We start from the raw sequence: 23,946 nt of genomic DNA, 5'->3' as shown, positions 1-23,946 counted from the left end.
AATACAGTGTGACGGAGTGCAGAGTCAACAACAGAGCTTTTTACTCGAACTGGACAAGCATTTCAAACTCAAAGGACGTGGCAGATTTAGTTTTAGATTAAAGATTAAAGACTGTGTGTGCTGCAAAATCCAAGGGTACTTCCAAAACGCTCACAGAAACACTGCTTCTCACACGGAAACCATTACTGACGAAATATTAAGATGATGAACTGAAGTTACAGTGATAATTACGACCAGTCGCTACTCGTTTAGCGCAGTTCAGAGCTTTTCACGCACGGATCGCTCAGAGCTCGCAAACACTCGTGCAGTCTTTGCTAGGGGGACTACAGTTCAGAGGAGTGAGAGATGGTTGTTAGACTCCCATGTCGTGACCCGCTGCTGACTCATGTTAACGGGGGGCTTCGGTTATTTCCCATAATGCTGAGGGTGCCTGCGGTGCCAATGTGTCACAAGCAGCTGTTTTCTGCTTTATTAACATATACGCATTTATTCATGCAGTCTGTCATTCTTCCATTTATCTACTTCTGCTTGCTCTGGATTTGACACTGAGCACTGCCATTGGGAGAAGAGGACCAAACATACACAAACATACGTTGTATTAGCTGTGGAGTGTACACACATCAAACATGCAGAAAGAGTGTTTCCATGCATATGTTTGTGTGTCTAAATACATGGGTAGGGAGTCTAGGGATCCCTAAAATCCCTAATTCTAAGTATCAATCTTTTGCCATGAAACTTCTACAACATCATCTGTGCTACAAACATGAGTTATAACTCTAACTTGTTTAGGATGTGCTATTTTAATTTTTTTATTTTATGTTCAAATTTATGGTTTTAACCTGATGAGCGGAAAAAAAGAGCATAAATTCACATTGAAGAGTTGGGGAAAGTAAGACATTTGAATGTTTTTTTGAAGAAAGTCTCTTATGCTCACCAAGGCTGCATTTATTTGATCAAAACAGAGTTAAAACGGTAATATTGTAAAACAATATTGCAACATTTTTACAAAAAAAAAGTAGCAACACAATAAAAATCACTGACTAAATAACAGCATATTGGCAGCCACCAACCCTATAGCGTACTCTTTCACAGACAAGAACTATTCATATATTCTTCATAAAAATGCTCATACAACATTAACAGAAATAGAGCATTAAAACCATTTTAAAAATCAGCTATATTTTATTCATTAGTAAACGAATTTTCCATTACAGTAATGATGATATTGGCCGTATTATGAGCAAATTATGCAGTAATCACAACTGTGCACTTAACCTTAGGTTGCTCCAGGGGGATTGCCAAAGCAACAAGTGTACTGTGAGTCACTTTGGATAAAAGTATTTGCTAAATGACTACTTACAGTGTCCAGCATGTGATTACCAACATATTAAAGTAACATGATGCCACAATCATTTAAATACAGTAAACATATATGAAAGCGCTCTGGCTAGAAACACAAGCACTGATGTTAAGCAGAAGCGAGAGCAGATGATTTGTGCTCAACATGCGTGTTTTTACAGACAGCTAATAAGTCCTGAGTGTTGCTAAGACCAAACGCACTCCTGTGATTGTTATGTTACGACACCTAATGTGTCCCACAATCCCACAGTGACCAGCACCAACTGCTCCGCAGATTGAGAAGTCTCGCAGGCAATGCAGCCTAATTACTTTGGCATCCTAATACACTTTGGCATATTTCTACACATCTCAAATTACATTTCAGATTTGAATGAATAAATAGTGATTAAATAGAAAATGCTAAAGTGGATAAGTCGTTATATCTAGACAGGAACCAAAATCAATTGGATCTGTAAAGATCCACATCTTTGTCCTTACGTTTCAGAATACACAGTGTCAAATGAGGAAGGCAAGAAACTGGTGACGATCTCTGTGTGACGGCAGATGCTCTTAGTTGCAGCCACGGCAATAAACAAACTGACAACTTTCTCGACTTCACCACGCTCATGAAGGATTTATGTTGATCCAGGATTAGCTGCCTTAAATATTCGTTAGGTAAACATTAAACAACGCTTTGAACAAACAACATTAGCAAACGTATTCCAGGAATCGAATAACTTGGGTGCACTTGCATGACTTTGGAGACCTGCATGTGTTTGACAGTGAAACAGAAGCAATAAATGCTCGATCATTCTGCACAAGAAGGAAAAGTCCGGGACAGATCGCCTGTCAGACAGACAGACAGTCATCCGAGATGGCGTCCTAGAGGCTCGTCAGACATTTTGAAATCTATCATAAACATATTCATTTAGCTAATGACACGAATTACCTGTCAAATGAACCTGGCACAAAGCCGAGAAAGAAGCTAGATAATGCCACCCTCATTACCAGTGAGCATCAAGGGAACCAACAACCTTCAAGAGAAAAAAAGAGCCAAAGAGAAAGGAATGCACATACTAAGCACTCGCAAAACCTTTAAAGCCACTCCGTAAATGTCTCCTCGTGCTACATTGTAACGACGTTCAAGAAAAAGCCTCAAATGACTGGAGTGACATGAAAACTCAATAGCATCATTACAGCAGAGTGGCATGACTGTGACATCAGTAATGATTTCATTAATTCTGCATTTTTCCCTCAACTGCATGAGTAAAAATCGTACAAAACGTGTGTATGCGTGTGTTTCTCAGTAACTGCTTGTTCAGACGCAGACATTCAAGCACTTCATGAGTCATATTTAACATTCCAGAAAGTGACGGTGTATCATAGCGCACAAAACACGCTTTCCATTTTCCTGCTGTTTGAGTGTTTGTACAGCAGAAGAGGTTCATGTTTGGCTGTGATACGTTGCACTGCCCTGGACCTGTGATTGACTGAGGTTGTGTTTACCTGAAAGCAAGTCCTTGTCAGCAGCGGTAGACGACAACACCACACAAACATGAACATCTGCTGGGCTACAGGCCACCATGGAGATCCTGCTCTGTCTACTAAAGGCTAGGTAAATCATTTAGTTAGATAATGATAAAGGTGCAAACAGTAAACATTTGGGCCTGGAGGCATGAAGTTTGTTTACAAAGCTGTTTGTTTATCTTTCAGTTTTGTTCAAAGTTTTTCCCAGTCTCATTCCAAACACATTAATCAAACATTCTTATAATATAAAATTCTTGGATTTAATCTCAATTACTTTTTTTTCTTTGGATGGCTGATTTTTTGTACTTTTTTTCTCTCTACAGTGGGCTGTGTTGCATACTTTTTTATGCTTTGTAAAGTGTCTGATAGCGCTTTATAGATTAATATTATTATTTTAATAATTATTATTAGTAACAGTCTATTGCCTGACACAGCTGGTCATGTGATCGCAACATGGCAGTGCCCATAATGGGGTGACTTGCTTCAAGCAGAATAAAACAGTTTGGTCTAAAAAGACCATAACTTATGTAAGAATGCATCATTTAAATATTTCTCAAAAACTTTGTTTATGTCATTAGGAATAAAACTTTTCTACTTAGCAAACAATTACTCCGTGCACATTTAAAGAAACTGAAAAGTGATCAGAAACGTTTCAACATCAAGAGGAAATTTGTAAGACACAAATCTGAATAGGACAAAAAGACATGCAGATCAAAAGATAAACGTTTACTGTCAAAGCTGACACAACAAAGCATCTAAAATTGGCCCTCTAAATCCTTTTCCCATCATTGTCGCCCTGTTTCTATTTTAATACCAACAAAGAGTGTGTGTCAGTGTATTCAATCGGCTATGAAAACGCGCAACTGTCCCTCACAGAGCCAGTGCAAAAGAAACATCATTATTTCAGTTGTCATAATCAACTAGCTTTTTGCATGACAGATGTGCAGTGGGCCTGAAGGGGCGGAGCTGCATTATTGGCCGCAATTTACAGGTTTTGCTCGGATGCGTTTGTTCACTCAGGTGCGGCAGGTGCGCGCGCGGGGAGCGGGCTTATCATGAGCCGCGCTGTTGCTATGGGTCGGCAGCTCCGTTGCCACGGCGCCAACAGGAGGCCCTGGATGGAGGGGAATCTTGTAAAGGGAGAAGACTGAGACTCCTCGCTTTGCGCAAGCGTTAAAAGCACGCAACCTGTGGAGACTGCTGCGCCACACCAGCTGTCTCAAAAGAAATGAAATTCAACAGATGAACACGAGAATGAGGGGGCATGAGTGATGGTGCTTCATTTCACCATTTGAGATGCTCTGAACAGAATAATCACTGATGCGCCGATGACACCACCCCGAGTTCATTTGAGCTGTTGGACTGTGATCAATGCAGTCTGGCCACACAAAATGATTAAAGGCCATTTTAAGTCTGAAGCAGCTGACAGGACAATCGATTGACATCTGTGTGCGCGTCTGTGACCACATGATACATGATCAAGCCGTGGCGTGTCCATAAGCAGCCGCACGAGCCAACCAACAAGTTCATCAACTACATATATGCATTTCCCTCCAAAAATAATATTAGAATAGCTGTCGGGCATGAGTGGCTGTATTTCATGCCATTTGTTGATCGCCCTCCAAAAGCGATTTCAGTGCGCATAGAGTGTTTGAAAATGGATAGGTTCGGGTACACCCCCGCGTCATGCCCATGATAATGCCAACACACTCATCATACACCCCCAACACATCCATATGGCACACACACACACACACACACACACACACGCACACACACACACATAGTTTCCAAACAGAGGGAAGACAAATGGAAAAATTACCTTGATGGTTTTCAAGGGTGTCCTCCGGTATGTACATGTTTTTGCTTTCATTTACCATATATGTGGTCCAGCTTTATCCGAAGGTGAATGAAGAAAAGGTTGTAAAAAAAGAGAAGGGGGTAGGAAAAAACAACCCAAGGGAAAGAAATGAAAGAAAAGGGGGGGAAGCAAAAAATGAAAAACGCAAAGCGTAAGATATTCCTTCTCTTGCGGCTTAGTTAATATTACCTGATCCCCATTATGGAGCTAAAGATCAGGAAAGGATATTCGCAGGAGCCACCTAAGAAAACGAACCAGTGCATCTTTGGAACATCCAGGCCCTACCTAAGAAACATGATACCAGCGCCGCTTGCTGATAATCGATAATCAAATCGGCGCGATTGGCTCGGAAAAGGTTCGAAAATGATGCTGCAACAGCCAGAAGAAGCGCAGGAAAAGCGGGCGTAGTTTCAGAGACCGTTTCAGAAAGCGCAGCAAAAGGTAAAAGGTATGTATATTCCAGATCTCACGGGCTTCGATCTTCGCATATGATCGACTCCATCTGAGATGTTCCACAACAGGCGTAGTTTGCGTCGCGCCTCGTTAGGAAACAGAGTGCAGAATCGGCCGCGTCCAGTCCATATTGGAGAGAAAGGGGAGTAGTCAGTCTGTGGCCCTGCGGAGAGAGAGCGCACACCACCAGCCTCTCTGCAATGATCTGACGACCAAACCCCCTCCCCTGTAGACTCCCTGACTGCTTCCAGATGTGACTGCGCTAGAAAGGAGAATAAATCCTCCACGCTTTTCCACACGGGGCTGTATCTCTTGAGGGAGAGAGCAAACTTGGGGAAATCGAGTCAAATCAGCTCCAACACAGTGAAGCGTTTCAATTTCTTTTACAGTCCAGAAACATTTGAGAAGGTGATTTGTACCACAACGAATCTGGTGTAAATACGCTCACCGTCACGGCTCCATGCACCATGTTTAGACATTATCCACTTCCTGCTGGTTGCTGGGATGCCACTTAAATGGGTGAATGTTGAGTTCCCCATGCAGCAGCAGCAGGTGCCGGGACAATTTTTTCCCTTCAGCAGAGCTTTAACCGACCTGATACTCCCATGGCAGGACAAGGGGTTTCCTGAGGACTGGCGGGCTCTGATAAAGGGGACGATGGGGCCTGGGAATTTCTGCAAGATGACTGAGAATCTTTCATCAGCAAACGGCCTTGTACGAATTTAGCAGGCCCTTCCCTGGTCCCTCCCTCCAGCCATGAGAAAACTTCACATATCCCAAGAGACACCCCTGGCCCAAGATTATCCTTTCTCTCTCTCTCTCTCTTGCGCTTTCACTCTCTGTGCATCAGAATTTATTTTGAATAGGCCTATTCAATCAGTCAGAAGAATCATAGTGCATAAGAAAGAAGAGACACTCAGATTTGCAGGTTTTCCGATGTTCCCCTGGATGAAGGAAGAACAAGGTTCCTGGACATTTAATCTACGGCCAAGTTCTTTGATTGGATTTGGCTTTGAACAAAAGTTCATGACAGAGGTCAACGGTTTCCCTTCAGCATCCCCAAATAATTGATTAACTTTGGTATGCTTATACAAAGCACATAGGAAAAGTTCGCAAAGTGTTTTTCAGTGCCACCCTGTAATCATAAGCCTCTGGGAATCCAGGGATCCAGAGAATCACGGGCATCAGTGCAGAAGGAAAATTTGTTAGGTTAATTCGCCACTTAAAAGATTACAAATATCCTCTTCCAGACCCACATTTCAAATGTCAAGACTAATCATGTCTGTCTGCACACTGAATATGACATACAACAGTGGTCGTGCGTGCTCTACATGATTCTTTTACTAACACTATAATTATACCAATTTACAAATTAACTAAACATAACTGAGGCAACACATCCTCTTCCCTTCTGTATACTGTTTCATAACCTATTTGGTTTAGGTCTAAAGTAAATGTTAATTGACAAAGTTAAATAACTTTTTTGAACAAAATTGTATCAGTATGTGTAGTTAAATTCAAGAATATTTTTAACATAAAAAAAACTGCACTGGCTGATGTGTTTTCTGGGAAAGGTTTAAAATCCTGCCGAGAACGATGATAAACCACGAGGAATTGTGTAGTGATGCCCTCTAGTGGCGTGTGAGTAAAGTGCTGTTGAGTGACCTTTAGATGGGAAATTGACTTGGAAAACACTATATAATTTGACAGTCACCCTGAAGCAACCCTGGTGTCTTGCTCAAGGGCACAATAGTACCATTCAGTTTCTAGGTTTTCCCTGTTGCAACCTTAATGCAGAGTCCTAAGTTGAAAGTGCACTCGGCTTTTGTTTGTTTATGTTGTGTTGCTGGTGTGACAATTGTTGGGAATGCAGCATCATGCAATTGTAAAAATGCATCATTTGCAGTGAGACTTGATCAATTTATTAAGTCAAAAGAGTAAGATAATATGGGGGAAATGCTAAAACAAATATGTGATTTCCATGTGAAGAGCCATTAAAAAAATGAACACCTTTAAATGACAGAGGTTTGACTATTAAAACTGCAGCAAGGCAGTATGGCTTCTGGGTTGCGAAATAGGTTTTTTGGAGGATATTCAAACAAACAATTGCAAAATGCCTACCAGAACAGGAATAGTGCAGGAATGCGAGAATTTCAAATCCTCAAAATCTCCACTGGATGCAGCGTCAGCACACTTCGTTAGTATACTACCAATCGAGGGGCAGTCATGGCCTAGTGGTTAGTGAGTTGAACTGGTAACCTGAAGGTTGCTGGTTCAATTCCAGAACCGGTGGGAAATGACTGAGGTGCCCTTGAGCAAGGCACCTAACCCCTAATCGCTCCCCGGGCGCCACACAAAGGCTGCCCGCTGCTCTGGGTGTGTGCATCCACGTTTGCAGTGTGTGTGTGTGTTAACTACTCACTACTCTGCTCCTAATGTGTGTGCATTACCTTGGATGGGTTAAATGCAGAGGTCAAATTCCAAGTATGGGTTACCATACTTGGCCGTCACGTGTCACTTTCACTTTCACTTTCACTTTCAATGGCCATGATGTAAATTAAAGGTCTGGTGGGGTTTCAGGTGAGCTCAATACAGCTGTAGGTGGCGGTGTTTCGGGCTCATCGGTTATTCGCGCTCATTGATTACTTTTCCTGTGTGCGCACCCTCTCAGCGATCAGCGATCGGCTCGTTCTGTCTTCTTGTCAGCGCAAACATGGCGAGAACGGCAGTGGGTCAGGAGTTAGATAAGTGAAATGAAGCGCTATATTCCTGTTTTACTGATTCGCAGAACATTGGAAACATACACCAGTAGACCGGAGCGTGAAATAAAGTGCCTCCGTGCTATTTTACAGAGTTGGACCTCGTTTTAAAGGAATTTTAGGATTTGTGCGATATTTGAAGTGCAGGTAAGTTTCACTCCAGTTCGATCTATAACGGAGCAACAGCAGCTCACCAAGGCCTCATTTATTTATTTGTAAACTTATAGATGCATTAACTATTCCATTATTAGTGGTCAGTATTAGTATTAGCATCAGTATTACTATTTTCCACACACTGTTGGGGATTTGGGTAACTGCTACTCTGTGTGTACTTTACTTTCACAATGTGCTACAGAATGGTGACTCAAATCGAGACGCGCTATTATATTTTCCAAGCAATCGCATTTACGGCTTGGCTTGCGACCCGAACCAAATCAAGCAGTCTGAATAACGTTACATTAAAATACTTTGGGGGTGGGATCTTTTGACCCGGGCAAGTAAACAAACAGTTAGAATACTGTAGCAACCGCATAGGATCTCCTTATCAACCGCACTTCATCATGGATGTGAGTTTTGCACGGGCACGTGTCACACATTTGTTTTTGTTTTTAAAAATCCCTTTATTCCATTTATTTAATGCATAAACATACAGCCCTGATTTATGTTAATTTCTGTTAAATGTAATGACGTTCACAACTTCAACAGGCCTACTTTTATCAAATATTTTAATGCATTCAGGTTTGATCGTTTTTAACCTAATTTTTAAACTATCATTTTTATTCAATTTTATATGTACATTTTTAGAGGTAAAAAGCTAACTATTGAGAGACACAACTGGGCTGGTGGAGATTGTTGTAGGTACAGCTTTTGCTCATATATATAAGACATACAAGACAATATGCAGGTATACAGAAAAAAACACAAGTACAATAAAGATCACTGAACTGAAATATATTTCAGATAAAGTAGATTTCTGTGCAGTAGCTCTGTAAAAATATTCCTAATAGGCTATGATGGTGTGCATGCAAACAACTGCCTGCGGGGTAATATAGTTACTCTAAGACTATTTATTGAGCGGCCTGACAGCTGTCAGAAATAAACTCTTTGATTTGAATATTTTAAATTGTAATCTTGTGAGTCTGAATGTTTGAATGTTTTTATTTCTAGAACGGGGCTGGAGCCATGACTGCAATCACAGGAGGCGTCGGGAACTGTTTGTCCATGAGTCTGTCTGCCCTGAAGAGACTCGATCCTTATATCAGCAGCATCACAGACCTGGCCAGCCAAGTAGCACTCTACACCTTCAACAATACCACTAATGAATGGGTAAACAATGATATCAACACCATTAATGACCGTATTAATGGTAGATTATTTACCATTATTGACAGTATTAATTGCATATTAATTACTATTGTTTAGAGGCTATAAATATTAATGATTGAATGTAAAAAAATTAAAGAAATAACATTTACTTAATGTTAGAATTATTTGTCTATGTTAAATATTAATAAATAGAAAAATACAAATGTTTAATCTTTTCTGCAGGAAAAGACAGATGTGGAGGGAACTCTGTTTGTCTATAACAGGTTTGTATGTTTTCAGCAGTGAAGCAACACACACACACACACACACACACACACACACACACACACACACACACACACACACACACACACACGTGGTCTTGAATCAGAGCCCTAAATATCTGAAGTGGTTCAAAGCATCACAGTAATAACCTTCATGATATTCTTCAGCCTTCTGATATAATACACTTGACTGCACTAACACTGCAAAACTCCCACTCACAGATGTTTAGGTCCTGCAGACTTATAAGGTTTATTTTCCCACTCATGTTGTGAGTTTTAATGTCAGTTTTCTGTGCATCAGGCTTGCCTCCCCCAGGCATGGCTTCACCATCCTGAATCGCTTGAGTATGGACAACCTGACTGAACCCATCACAAAAGACTTAGATTTCCAGCTGCAGCATCCATTTCTCCTGTACAGGAATGCTCGCCGTAAGTCTCTATATTTGTAAAGTATTTTAAAAAGTAAAACTAAAAGAGTAAAAAAATCTTTTTTTTTTTTTTCATAAATTAATCCTTACATAATGAGATGAGAGTAAAGTATCCATGTCAGAAATGTCTATGTTATAACAGACCGGATTAAAAAACCCAATGTGCATTATACGTTTACATTAATGCAGTATTATCGAAAGCGATTTGCATTGCATTCAAGATATACATTTGATCGGTGCATGCATTCCCTAGGAATCAAACCCATAATATTGTCATTGCTAGTGCCATGTTCTAATGTTTAAGCTACAAGAATGCCTTCATACGGTGGCCGAGAGAGCTCAACGCGCTGCAACTGAAGAAAACACATGCAAATAGAAAAACACCTGCAAATTAAGAAAACATCTTCATCAGTTTCACAACACATGTTTGCTCCAAATACTCACAACACAACCAAATACAGAAACGCGCTGCAAATAGGACAGAACACAACGGAAATGTTTCCGGGGAACCCAATAAGTGACGGACCCGGCTGGGATGTTTTTATTGCTCGTGAGCTTTACCTATGCCCTAACGTTACTCCCTTAAAAGGGCAGACGGCAGAGCCCTTGAAGTGGGCACTTTGGAGGGAGCGGGGCACTTGTGTGCCATTATGTAGCCGTTTGGAACGGACTTGATGAAGGGAGCAACGAAAGCCAATGTAATTTCCTCATTATTTTCACCTGGGATGTTCCCATGACAACGCAGCGCCGTCTCATATTTGGACCTCTTATATAGCCTACTGTCTATGATTTGAACCCTTCATTCTATCATTTCTTATGAAACTTATTTTAACATAACATGAATGTGTACAATGTAACTGATGTATATATTAATATCTTTCCCTCATGTTCTTTTTCTCAATCTTTTTTTCTTTAATTTATTTTAGTCTTCAGCTTGTTCTTTTCTGATTAGTATTCTTATGACATTAAACATATTATAAATACATTTTGTATATTGTAGGCTATACAAAGTTGTATGTCATAAACGTGCAATCACTGTATGTTTTGCAACAAAAATAAAATAATAAATTAAATTAAATTAAAGTAGACAGCTGTAAGCACGTCCCAGTCGGGTCCGTCACTTATTGGCTTCCCCGGAAACATTTCCGTTGTGTTCTGTCCTATTTGCAGCGTGTTTCTGATTTGTTTGTGTTGTGAGTATTTGGAGCACACTTGTGTTGTGAAACTGATGAAGATGTTTTCTTAATTTGCAGGTGTTTTTCTATTTGCATGTGTTTTCTTCAGTTGCAGCGCGTTGAGCTCTCTCGGCCACCGTACCTTCATGAGGGATTGTACATGAGATTTTGGTCTAACATCTATTGTTTCTTGGTCTATGCTTTCAGGGAAATTTAAAACTCTGGTGTTCAGCAAACAAAATTACTCTCTCTTTACATCTGTTATTAAGACCCGTCTTGGGTGATAAGTAGTACTTCATTTTAAGTAGTCCGCTGAGACATCAATGTTAACGCCTTGTAGTAATGTGGACTTAATTTCCATAAACTTAAGTTGAATCTGAATCTGAAATGGGTGGTTCTTTGCTTTGTTCAAACTCATGAGCATGTAAGACCCCGGTATACTTCATTTTCTGTGTTCAAATCACTGCAAATCCACGCACAAGGCAGCGCAGACACAAAAATCACTCAGCCGACTGTGCAAAATGTGGACAAGGATGTTAACTTTGGGCTTTATAAGTGCAATGGTTTTGACCACCCTGAATGTGGTTGATGTGAATGAATTTCAAAAATGTTTTGGACCCCATTTGGGTGTGTATTTAGCACCCAGTGTCAAACAGATGGCTGGAAACGGATGTTAATACCAGGTATAAACAGGGCAGGGAGCACACGGTTGTATCCATTCAAAAAATGAACTTAACAGCAATAAAAGTGTGTCTGGATTGAGAGAGCTGTCAGACTGGCGTCTGTGTGTGTGTGAGAGAGAGATCAGAGATCGCTGGCAGGCCTGCCTGCATGAAAGGCTCCAGAGCCACAGTGCCTTATATGGTGCAGAGAAGTGTGTGTGTGTTTCTCTTCCAGTTTCCTGCCAGCATCACAGACCCGACCAGCCAATCGTGATTAGATAACAAGCCCCTCTCACACGCACACATGCACAGACTTCCAAGGAAATTCATGATAAAGGAACCTGCAAATAGAGTGCATGCGGAAAAGCCTTAAGTACTTCAGGCTGATTACATGAATCATTGTAGATCCTGATGTTTCAGTCTCAGACAGTCCATAACTGATGTTTGAGCTTTGCAGTGATGGTGAAAATCTGTGCTACTGCTAACTGTCTGACGGGAACCTTTATACTCGCTGCCTCCGTGTCGGCATATAGAAATTATTAGTGTTTTTTTTAGAATGTTGTGAGTGGTAGCCAAAGCTTTGCTTTCCAGTTGGTAAGATGTTTTAAGTGGTTCTTAGTTCATTGATACTGTATGTGACTACTAAGGTGTTCTGGCTCATTCTAGGGTGTTCTGGGTAGTTTCTTACAGTCAAAAGAGCCCACCAACAAGTCTCAATGATAGAGTTCTGTAGGGATGACATCATTTTGTAGGCCAGCCTGGAAGTTAACATCATCATGGTTCCCTCAACAAAAAGTTTTTTCCCTTGACTTTTGGATTATAGCAGAAAATAAGCTCTGTGACTAACAAAAGTTTATTGTTCTTACACTGTTTGTTCTTCAAGATAATCTTCACAAATTAATGTTTATGAATTTTGATGTCTAAATACAACTGCCTGAAATAAAAGCAAGTATAAACACAACAAGGCTGTAAAAGCGGACTAGTTAGTCGATGAGTCTTCGACGTGATGACATTTAATGTATCCGACAACCTCTATCGTCCCATTTTCCCACTCATTAGCAAACCCATTCAAAAAACCTACTGACTTCAGGCGATGGAACCAAAAGCACGGAAAAACTAATTTACAGTTTTTTAGAATCGTTCCTGCTGCGCTCTATTCTGGTTTCTAGATATGGCTTTTGTTCCTCATGCGATGCAAGTCAAAGGAATCTCCTTTGCCTGTTTTAATTCAATAAATGCGCTGCGTGTTTTAGAGTGAAGCAGCACATTATCTGCCAGTGTTTTGAGTGGCTCGGTTCACACACACACAAAAAAAGACAGACATAAATATTAACATTGTAATTTTAGTTGTAAAATAAAATGATCCATATATTATTTTCTTAAATACTCCTTTTATTTAAGAGAAATTACACTTCAAGTAATTTCTTTTGTTTTATTGTCATTTTTATGTAGTATTAGTAGTAACAATACTTATTATATAATAATAATTACTATTATTATTATTATTACTTTTAATTATATTATATAATTATTAGTGTTATTATTATTTTTTATATAATTACCATAATGATATATAATCACAAAATTGGCAAATTGTACAAAATCTGGAAACCTGGATACATTTTCTTTTATTTATTTTTTTTAATCACGCAGACCTAGTTTGAGGTATTGTTCATATCCCAACTGAACAAACGGTTCCAGAGTTACTTTTTTTAATACTCTGTATGGGCAACAATAATAATTTGCAAACACTACTAATGAGGTTTTAGACAATGGGAAGTAAGACCTGAACTGTTTATCTTCTACACAACGCTCTCCCTCATGTGCTGGATTCTATCAGCTCGTCTCTTAAACAAACGCAGTGTTGTGGTTGTGATTTGTGACAGTGTAGCTGGAGTCTTTCAGCAGGACTGTTAAGTATACGAAGCTCTTACCTCCTGGCCGCACAAACGTGTAGCCCAGCTCTCTCTCCGACACAAGCTTTCCTTTGAACCGCACCTCCACTTCCTCCTCCAGTCGCTCGTGCTTCAGCCTGCGCCGACTGAACAGCCCCCGCAGCATCTTCTTTCTCTTTCTGAGATTTGAATCCTCGGCAGATTGAAGCTTTGGTCGGCAGATTGAAGTCGGTCAGAAGTTCACAGTCTCAGTGCGTGTGTGGATTCAGCTCCATTCACAAACTCTGTCTGACACGAGCGAGGGTAGACAGTTTGGGTCTCAGTTTTTCTTTTCTCTTTGTTGTGTTTTTAAGTTCAACATCAAAAGCATTTGCCGTGTCCTCTCATCACTCTCTCTCTCCTCCTCCTTGTTCTCATCCCCCTCTCTTACGCTCTCTGAGATGTTTTCCTTGGTTCCCAGGCAGTATTTTGTTTGGGTTTTTCCCCCAGGCGCTGACCCATGTGGTGCACTCTGTTCTGAGAATGAACGGTTGTGAATATAGCACCAGCCCTTTCTCTCTTTCTCTCTCTCTCTCTCTCTCTCTCTCTCTCTCTCTCTCTCTCTCTTTTACTGCTCTGGGTTTTGTTATCACTCTGCTACTTCTGGAGGTGAATGGAACAGGTCCTGATTCAGCTGTCAGCACCAGGCTCTAAGTTTAGTTCATAAGGGATTCATGAGGAACCACAGTCTGAACCCATCACTGAAATCTCTGTTCCCAATACGGTTGACCAGTGACTGTTAATACACGCATCTGAAGACTTCATCTTGGTGTTTAAGAACATTTTGGTGAACTGGCACAGCAGTTGGCTCGAGTTCTGCTTGGGCACTTGGGAGTTTGGACTGTTTGGGAAAGGAATGTCGGCTAGAGTGGAGTGTGTGTATGTACGATGGCATTTTTAGTGCATGTATGCTGTCAGTTTCAGTGGTCCTTTTCCACTGGTTATTCTGGTCATGTGCTAAACATTTGTTTTTTCTTCTAAATGTGATTGATGTTTATATTAATCTGTGTGTGTATATATATTGGCAGTGTCCATCTTTGGCATCTGGTTCTATGATAAAGAAGACTGTCAGCGTATAGCGGAACTCATGAAGAAGTGAGTTTTTCCTCTATTTGCAAACTTTCTCTGCTCTAACTTGGGATGATTCTGGTTCTGATTTCAATTAAATGTAATGATTCCTATTCCTTAACAATTCTCTTAATTAGTCTTCTAGTACATTTATGATGAATCATAACATATACTTAACACGTTAATGTTTTTTTTTTTTTCAGAATGTGTCTAATAATTAAACCTTACATAGTAACACAATGCATTTGAGACTGATTCAAGACTTAACTTTTTTAGACTTTAATTACAAGAGCCTACTCATAATTAATTCATTCCCAAATTGGGCTACTCTTGTTTTACTGCAAACGACGAGGACAATGCAATAAAAAACTTGATTGAATGCAGAGGTGTCTGGCAGAGGGCCACTGACCTGCGAAGTTAAGCTTCAACACAAATGCCTGGAAGTTTTTAGTGAAACTGAAGACCTTGATTGGCTGACTCAGATGTGTTTAAATAGGGCGGGAGCTAAACTCTTGCTACATCCCAATTCGGCTACTTATACTATGCCGTAAAAGTATACTGTTTTTGTGAATAAAAAGGACATACTTTTGAGTAAGTTGCAGAAAAGTAGGCAAGCTTTGGGACCTCTCTCTCTGTCCTAGCGTGTATCCCATATTTGTATAGGGTCCGCTTGTTTGCATGCTTTTCGCCACTTGGCTCGGTCCAGGGCATCATCAGTGGTGATATTTACTGCGCGCATATCCTCCGCCAGACGATCGAGCCACCGCTTCTTCGGCCGGCCACGCGGTCGTCGCCCGGGTGGTGATAGATTATACGCCGTTTTCACCACTGTCTCATCGCCACTTCTGATGACATGGCCATACCAGCGGAGTCGGGCTTCACGCATCTTATGGACTATGGGCACCACGCCCATGCGCCTTCGGACATCTTCGTTCATGACGCGGTCGAATCGCGTGAGGCCGAGGGACCAGCGGAGCATCTTCATCTCCATAACATGGAGGGACTGCTCATGTTTGGTGGTGGCTGGCCAACACTCGGAACCGTACAACGCGACCGGGCGTACAACGGTTTTATAAATCTTGCCCTTGAGTGATATGGGCATTCGGCGATCACAGAGAATGCCTGTGACTTGTCTCCATTTGAGCCATGCTGTGTTGACTCGGGCTCGGGCGTCAGGAAGAGAGTCACCATCGCTCCGGATTAGAGAACCAATAGCCTAAGAGAACCAACCTAATTCATCATAATTGCGTCTTTAACGGACCACTCTGTCAGGTAGTTATGTGCATCCTGTCACTATTCAAACTGCCCTGTCAATCATCTTTTCGCAGTTAAAATTCTCCACATTCAATTTAATTTAATTTCCTATTGTATTGGAGAGAAATTAAGTAATGCGTCGATCTGCCAGTCGTGGGTCTTTATGCAGAGAACTCTCCTCATGTATTTGCGTAATGATGCATTTAAAAGTTAATGACCAAAAGCATCTTTATAAAAGTTCACAATGCTGTACCACCTGACCGCTGCAGATTAATTTAGGCGTTGAGTGTTGCCATAGAAACACATAATTCCCAGTCCGAGGACATGAACAGCTCTGAATAGAATGTCACGTGTTGTCATCTCAAGACTACGGTAATTACTAACTTAACTCTATACACCTCTCTACTTAACCGCCAGTCTCGCACATTTGCTATTTTTGTTGATTTTTAACACTTTTTATTCGTGTTTGTTGTTCTAATCGAAAATTCTCGTCCAACATGCAATAGGTTGTGGGCAATATTAGCCTTTAGACTGTGCATGGATCTGTACTTCAGATTCTATCCGGAAAAATTAGACCATCGGGGTATCTTTGGAATAATGATTTCAACATACTACAATTTGGGACACACTAATTCTAATTTCGAATAATATTTAGGACGGATAGTATGCGAATTGGGACGCAGCATATGCTTGAATCTGGCCCTCCAGGAGCAGGATTAGACCTCCCTGATTTAGCAGTACCCAATCTTTTTATCTCATCACAATAAATTCCAACTTCAAGCTAACAATTTGTCTTTGATATTTTGTTCTTTTTGAGGCAGAGGAAACACTGAGTATTTTAATACTTTGTTCCATTTTGGCATATAATCAAAAGCTGTTAACAAAACCAAATGTCACTACAATCTTTTGCTTCCTTTATAAAAAACAATAAACCGTTCAACAAGAATAGATTGCTGATTTCTAACCCTAGCTCTCACTTTCTCACACACTCACCCTTTCTTTATGTGTGTGTGTCAGTTTGGCAGGCCTGGAACAGCATTTACAGCCACAAATAGCGACTGGCTGTGTCTCTCCACGATCAGCAGAGCAGGGTGTGGATATAATGCAGATGCTTACTAAAGCACGAGATGACTATGACAAGGTGAGACACACAAGTCTTAAAGTCTTTTCTTTTCTTACACAACTATTAAGGTGCATCATATGCACTAGAGCAGTGGTTCCCAACCTTTTTTTGTCTGAGACCCCCTTTTCCCCAAGAAAATATTTTAGGGCCCCCCTTCACATTTAATGATATTATCGCTCTTGTAAGCTTGCAGCAAGGATGACAAAATATGTTGTTTTCAAATAAACGGTATGTTTACTATAACCAGATATGTTTATGCACAAATAATAGCCTATAATATTGAAAATACAATAACAAAAACATCAGTAGGCCCTTTGTAATTTAAAAACGTAGGTTTAGGAGTAGCCTATAAATTGACCCTATTTGAAATGCAATAACAAAAATATTCATACTGGTGTGTAGGTAAAAAAAGAAAAAAAAAAAAGAATATAGGCTATTACTAAATGACTTCTGTCTGGGGCCTCAATACTTGCATGTTATTTGTGAGGCTTTATCAATGTGAGGCTTTATTTTTGACGCTTTTGGCGCTATAGCGAGCGATAATAAACTTGCGTTTATTAACAGAATAATGCATCTTTCGGAAGAGCATTGTAGCCGGATCTACTTCTCTCTCTGTGTGCGTCTATGACGAGTCACGCAGGTACTGGGCTACTCCGCAGCGGCAGCGATCCGAACCAGTGTTAAATAGTCCCAATGTAAACACTTATTATAGGTGTACCATAGTGGTTCAGGATAAGACAAAAATACGGATTGGAAAATGGATTCATGATGAACTCACTCATTATATACATTTTGTAAAATTTTTACAGAAAAAAGTTAATGATTTTATTTAATGCTCATTGCTCAACTTTTCAAAATATGACGCGACCCCCCACAGAGCTCGCTGAGGCCCCCTTGTGGGCCGCGACCCCCCTGTTGGGAACCGCTGCACTAGAGGTCACCAGTGCACAGTACACTTCTCTTGCTCATGTTTTGTTCCCCTTTTCTTTCTTTTTAGGGAAAACTCAGCGAGCCGAAAGAAATTGGCAGTGGTGGTATCATCTATGGAAACCCCCATCTGATCAAACCCATTCCCCTAAAACCAGCACAGGACGCACACATTCAGGGACAAACACAGCAGGTGCAATCTCTCAGCATGTTTGTGACTCAGTTTTGTGTTCTGTAAATGCTTGAATGTGTTAAAAAAAAGAAGTTTTTCTCTCTCTTAGGATGCAGAAATGGACACAAAGCACCTCTCAGTTGTCACTTTGTTTGGTGCTCAGTCAAAGCTGGACTCTGTCTCACCACAGCCCAGCTCGTCTGTCAGCAGGGTAGGTCCAGCACGGTCTGCGGTGGCCCGCTCCCTTTCTTATGATGATCCTTCTCCGGCAGGGGGCGCTGTGGTGTCCAGCACCCCCATGCAGCACTGTCCAGCCATCCACAAGCTCATGTCTGGTTCGCTGCTGCAGCCTCTGTCTGAATCCCCAGAGAGCCGTCTGTGTGAAAACGGGGCAGCCCAGAACCAGCCTGACCCAATACAAAAACTGCTAATGAACCCTCCTCCTGTGGCAGGCACCCCTGGCATGCCTTCCTTACTATTAAGTCAGGGAGAGTGTGGAGTGGGGCCCCAATTCCACCCTATGGCTAAAGCCTCCGGGCCGGCACTGGCTCAGCACCTGATCAATGTCCCAACTAAAGTGGTGACAGCTGGAGTGGCAGGGAATGTGGTGTCGCCTCATGAGCTTCTGCAGAGGCTCACGTTGGTACAGCAGGAGCAAGAGCTCCATCCCCGTCAGGAGCTCCTACAGCCCAGCCTGACCGTCAGCAGCTCCAGTCACAGCCAACCCAGTTTGACTCAGGTGAAATAATTCAGTGTCAGTTATTTTGATTAAACTATTTGGGAATCTTTAGGCATCTGTTGCATTTATGCTCCTTACACAGATATCTTCAACTTTCAGATAATTAGCAAGTCATTCTGAAGCATCCTGTATCTGTAACCTGTGATTTAATGTGTGTGTGTGTGTGTGTGTGGGTGCAGGTGATCTCACCGCAGCGTATCCCAGCAACTATAGCCCCCACCCTCCTGTCACCCAGTGTGTTCGCCCAGACTAAAGCCACGAGAGCAGAACCAGAACCAGCTGAACCCAGAGCACTTAGCAAGATTCAACTACAGGCTACATTGATCCACCTTATCAAGGTCAGAACCAAACCCATGTCCATTTGGATTATTACAATATTAATAATATAGTTTAGAGATGCACCAACATTTTGACTCAAAACAGTTATATATATATAATATATAAGTAAAGTAAGTAAATGTATGAAATGTAAAAAAAAATTGCATACGTGTGTATATATAAAATTGTATTTTATTATATATTATATTGTGAAATTAGTACAATTTAAAATAACTTTTCTATTTGAATATATTTTAAAATGTAATTTATTCCTGTGATGGCAAAGCTTGTTTTCAGCAGCCTTTATTCCAGTCTTCAGTGTCACATGATCCTTCAGAAATCATGCTTGATTGCTGAAAACAGTTGTCCTGCTTAATATTTTTGTGGAAACTGATACTTTTTTTCAGGATTCTTTGATGAATAGAACGTTCCAAAGAACAGTGTTAATTTGAAAAAGAAATATTTTGTAACATTATAAATGTCTTTACTGTCACGTTTGATCAATTGAATGCTTCCTTGATGAATAAAAGGTTTTTTATTATTATAATTATTATTTTAAACTTTTGAACAGTAGTATATCTAACATTAATAGAATTTTAGATTTTCTATTAAGTCCAGCAATTTTTTTTGAGAATTTTTTTGCATGTCTAATAATTTTTTATCAAAAGCAACCCTCATTCTTAGCTTGAATGTGATCGCTGCACTACCTCTAATGATTTGTTTCTCCCTTTCTGTGATTCAGAATGATGCCTCATTCCTGGACACCATCTATGAAGCATACGTCTCCCGTCTCGCAACAGACTTCAGCTCGAAACCTTTCTAAAGCAGGAACACCATCTGAGCGTGTTCATATACATGCAGCTTCCACGCTCTGAACACATATCTGCATCCCATCTCAGGACTACCCTACTGTTCTGAGTGTAGCGTCCAATGAGTTCAGCTCCTCAGCAACAGATTCACAACAGGAAAACCAGTTTGGATGCAAATTGTATGAATTTTAGAAAATTTTTAACAAGTGGGAATCTTAAGTATTTTACGTTTTGGAAGGAGAATTTTATAATGGAAATTTCATTTAGCTTTCAGACATCAGGGCTGGAAATGTGCTGTCTGTTGAGATGGAAAGACATTCTTTCTTTTTATGAAGGCATTTTTACCTTTGCATATCTAAACGGACGCACAAAAGAAAAAAACAGGACCCTAGCCTCAAATATAATAGAAATAACATGACGAATAACAAGACAAACATGTCTTGTCTTGGTTTCTATCATCTTCAAATCACAGCCGACACAGACAGAAAGCGTCTTCATCCCTTCACAAGCCAGCAGGAAGAGTTTATTCATTTTAATCACATCTTTAAATTGAAAATTGATTTTGTTTAAATGTACAAACAAGAGTGTACATATATATATTCTATTTTTCTATGGTGTTACTTCTGTTCTTATATCAACATGCTGGAATATTTTAGGTTCCCTTTTTTTTTAAAAAACAACCCAAAACCATGTTATCAGTGTTTTCCAATCAACGGGTTAAAATTTAAAACAATTTTAATTTTCTTCCATTTGTTTTTCTTATTAAAATAATGCCTCAACACCCCATATAGTGTATGCTCTCTGATCTTATTGGTTTTATAGTTCTGGCATATATTGCTAATGAATGGCTTGAAGTTAAACATGCTACATGTGGTCTGTTATGGCTGAAGCCTGTGTGAAAGGTTTCATATACACTACCATTCAAATGTTTAAGCTCAGTAAGATATTTTTTGTTTGTTTTGAAAGAAATTAATACTTCCAGTAAGGATGCATTAAATTGATCAAAAGTGACAATATAGATATTTATGTTACAAAATATTTCTATTTCAAATAAATTCTGTTCTTTTGAACTTTCTATTCATCAAAAAATTCTGAAAAAAATCTGACCATTTCGACAAAGATATTAAGCAGCACAACTGTTTTCAAAATTAATAATATGAACAGTTTCTTGAGCTGCAAATTAGAATGATCTCCAAAGGATCATGTGACACTAACGCCTGCAGTAACGGCTGCTGAAAATTCAAATTACAATATTATTTCACAATATTACTGTTTTGACTCTATTTTTCATCAAATATGGTGAGTATAAGACTTCTTTCAAAAAAATGAACAAATCTTACATGCATGTTGACAAGTTTGTCTAAACCATATCCACATCAACTCGCTGAGGTCTTAAGTAAAAACAAAGCGGTCTTTGGCCAGGGGTAGCATGATGTCTTATACAGTCCTCTATTGGACCGGATTAAAATCTCAGGACTTTTTTTGTTTTAAGGCCCATTCACACCAAGAACGATAACTATATTAGCATCCACACTAGCGGATGATGTCATTCTGTTTATACTATGTGTGCTGCAGTTTTGTTGTCTGTTGCTTTTAATGCTCAAGCTCTTTAAAGCAAGATAGATTCTGATTGGCTGTCACTGTTTTTATCATTCATCAGCTGGAGTTTACCTGTATAGTTGTTGTGTGGACTCTCTTTAGAACAATTTTGTTTTAAATATCTATATCATTATAGTTATTGTCCTTGGTGTGAATCTGCCTTTATTGTCAACATTTGTACACTAATAAGTATAATTGTTTAAATCTGTTTAATTCCAAGGATTGTTACCTGACATACAAATAGAAATCCTTATACAGTAATTACAAACAACTGAAAAAATCATGAAATTTGATTGGTTAAAAGCTGTGGGAACCCTTTTAATGAGACATCTTGCTGCCCTCTAGTCTTCCCAGTTAGTTACTGATTGTGTGGATTTATCATAAGCATTAGAGCTGATGAACTCATAAGCAATTTACAATAAGCGCTTAAATCTAAATGAGTATGCCACTATGCCAACAGCCAGAGTGCTACCAGGAGTGCACGTGCTGTTACGGGTGATAGATTATAAACGTATGCTTCATGCTTAGACTTTGTGTGTTGGGTTCAGCTGATCTGTATGGTCTGTCCCACTCACACACGGTCACATTACGACCCTCCTACAGGAAACAAGGGAGGATCACATGCATGTGTGTTTCCCTCTGGGTATTTTTGTACTCTGTGTACAGGTAAGTCAGTAATTACAGATTAGTTTTATTACAGCATTTATGTTTGACATCAGTCTAATTAATTTTCCATTAGAAAATGGGGTTCTACACCAAGACTTATCAATAAACATCAGTTTATTAAAATCAATCAAATTTACAATAAAAAATCAATAATAACAGTTCTAGCCAGATGCATGGTTAATACACGCTGAATTTATTAAACAATATGCTGAAAATTGTAGGTTGCCTTCTATACGTGGATTATACAATGTAGGCTCTGATCAGAAATATGTATTTGGATGAAAACCGGGAGATTAAAAGACCAGCGTTAAAAAGATAACTTTTGTTACACTACTGTTCAAAAGTTTGGGGACAAGTTTTTTCATGTTTTTGTAAGAAGCCATTTAAGACTGCATTCACATATATTTGCACCCAAATATGAGCAAAACTGATTGAAAGTTCAAAAGAACAGCATTTATTTGAAGGGCAATTCCATGCAAAGGTCATCTTTACCATGAAAAAATTAAGTTTTAACCAAAAGAACAAAACCATTTTTAAGTTGTCCATTTAGGTCTGTAATATACTGTATTAATGTGCTTTAACAAAAATTTTATGAAAATTGCCTTGTTTATCCATCAGATATGAGGTGAGCAACAATGCTTAAATTACATTTTCAACCAGCCATATTTCATGCTTTCAAAAAAAGGTATCAAAGACCCCCCTTTTTAAACTTTATTTTAACAGTAAGCATTTTGCAGAAAGATGGAGGCATGCCTGGGCAATAAATATACTAATTTGGTCATAACAGCACTGCCTGTTGAATTTATAAGGGCTATAATAAAGAGGTCTTGACGCTTCAGTGCACTGTCACGTCCATAACGTTTTAAAGGTTTAGTTTATTTAATATGACAATTATAAATGCAAATAACTTGAAACTTTATTTACAAAGCTAAATTATGTTTATGCTTATTAGGATCGACAATTCATCTCACTACTTTGCTCTGAACAACCATAATAATGCGTTACGGACGTGACCGTTACAGACGCTTCATATTAAATCATGCATATATGACTATTGTGATCTGTTTCAAGACAGAAATGATTTTGGCCACTTCATTAAAGTTTTAAGTTTTGTTTTGTAGAAAGACTTTCTTTAAAGTGAATTTCGTTTTGTATAAATTGTATCTTAATTTTAAATCAAAGTTTCATCAACCAATTGCCTGGATTTAATAAATATTTAATAAATAAAGACTGTAAATTAATTTAATAAAGAAGCAAATATAGCAGACATGGAGGTGCAGGCGCGATCACATGCAACACGTGAACTTGAGCGCGTCTCATAACTGAACAGAAACTCAACGTATGCCTCTCAGAAATATAGCCTATCTATAGAAAGATTGAAAGATCAAAACGAAAATAAATAGGCAACTCTCTGATTGTGTAATCCATATGAAATGTGCTTTTTCCACCACCACGTCCCTTTAGAGGCTCGGTACGATCACGCTGACAAAATAATAATAATAATAGGCTAATAATATTGCGTGTCAATTATTTTGTCAAATCATT

General features: G+C 39.5%; 2 protein-coding genes across 14 annotated transcripts in view; one reads left to right on the top strand and one right to left on the bottom strand.

Moving 5' to 3' along the window:
- The window catches only part of cacna1c (calcium channel, voltage-dependent, L type, alpha 1C subunit), a 129,975-nt gene extending 115,372 nt beyond the window's left edge, over nt 1–14,603 (bottom strand). For 9 of the 13 annotated variants that reach the window (XM_082168619.1, XM_082168615.1, XM_082168623.1 and 6 more), the window contains exon 1: nt 13,727–14,603. In XM_082168619.1, coding sequence (XP_082024745.1) covers nt 13,727–13,853 — 127 coding nt within the window. In that variant the 5' untranslated portion in view covers nt 13,854–14,603. Of the gene's footprint in view, nt 1–4,687; nt 5,832–13,726 lie in introns of those variants that run through there. The other 4 variants (XM_082168616.1, XM_082168618.1, XM_082168617.1 and 1 more) reach the window with 2 other exon arrangements.
- Nucleotides 7,871–20,922, top strand: dcp1b (decapping mRNA 1B). Its single transcript, XM_082168629.1, has 10 exons — nt 7,871–8,085; nt 9,106–9,264; nt 9,487–9,527; nt 9,829–9,956; nt 14,755–14,821; nt 17,066–17,189; nt 18,169–18,291; nt 18,380–19,009; nt 19,189–19,347; nt 20,070–20,922. Exons 2-10 carry the CDS (start codon nt 9,121–9,123, stop codon nt 20,148–20,150), a joined length of 1,497 nt encoding a protein of 498 aa, XP_082024755.1. The 5' UTR covers nt 7,871–8,085; nt 9,106–9,120; the 3' UTR covers nt 20,151–20,922.
- Nucleotides 20,923–23,946: the final 3,024 nt, after the last annotated feature.

Source organism: Leuciscus leuciscus, assembly GCF_965113295.1.
Source record: "Leuciscus leuciscus genome assembly, chromosome: 4".
Classification (NCBI taxonomy): domain Eukaryota; kingdom Metazoa; phylum Chordata; class Actinopteri; order Cypriniformes; family Leuciscidae; genus Leuciscus; species Leuciscus leuciscus.
The sequence above is the reverse complement of the archived record's forward strand: the minus strand, read 5'-3'. Positions and strand labels throughout refer to the sequence as shown.

Bases quoted from the DNA above. Each gene is read 5' to 3' on its own strand.
- dcp1b (XM_082168629.1), top strand. From the start codon at position 9,121: ATGACTGCAATCACAGGAGGCGTCGGGAACTGTTTGTCCATGAGTCTG. The intron at 19,010-19,188 runs GTGAAATAATTC...GTGTGGGTGCAG, and splicing joins GCCAACCCAGTTTGACTCAG to GTGATCTCACCGCAGCGTAT. The intron at 19,348-20,069 runs GTCAGAACCAAA...TCTGTGATTCAG, and splicing joins CATTGATCCACCTTATCAAG to AATGATGCCTCATTCCTGGA.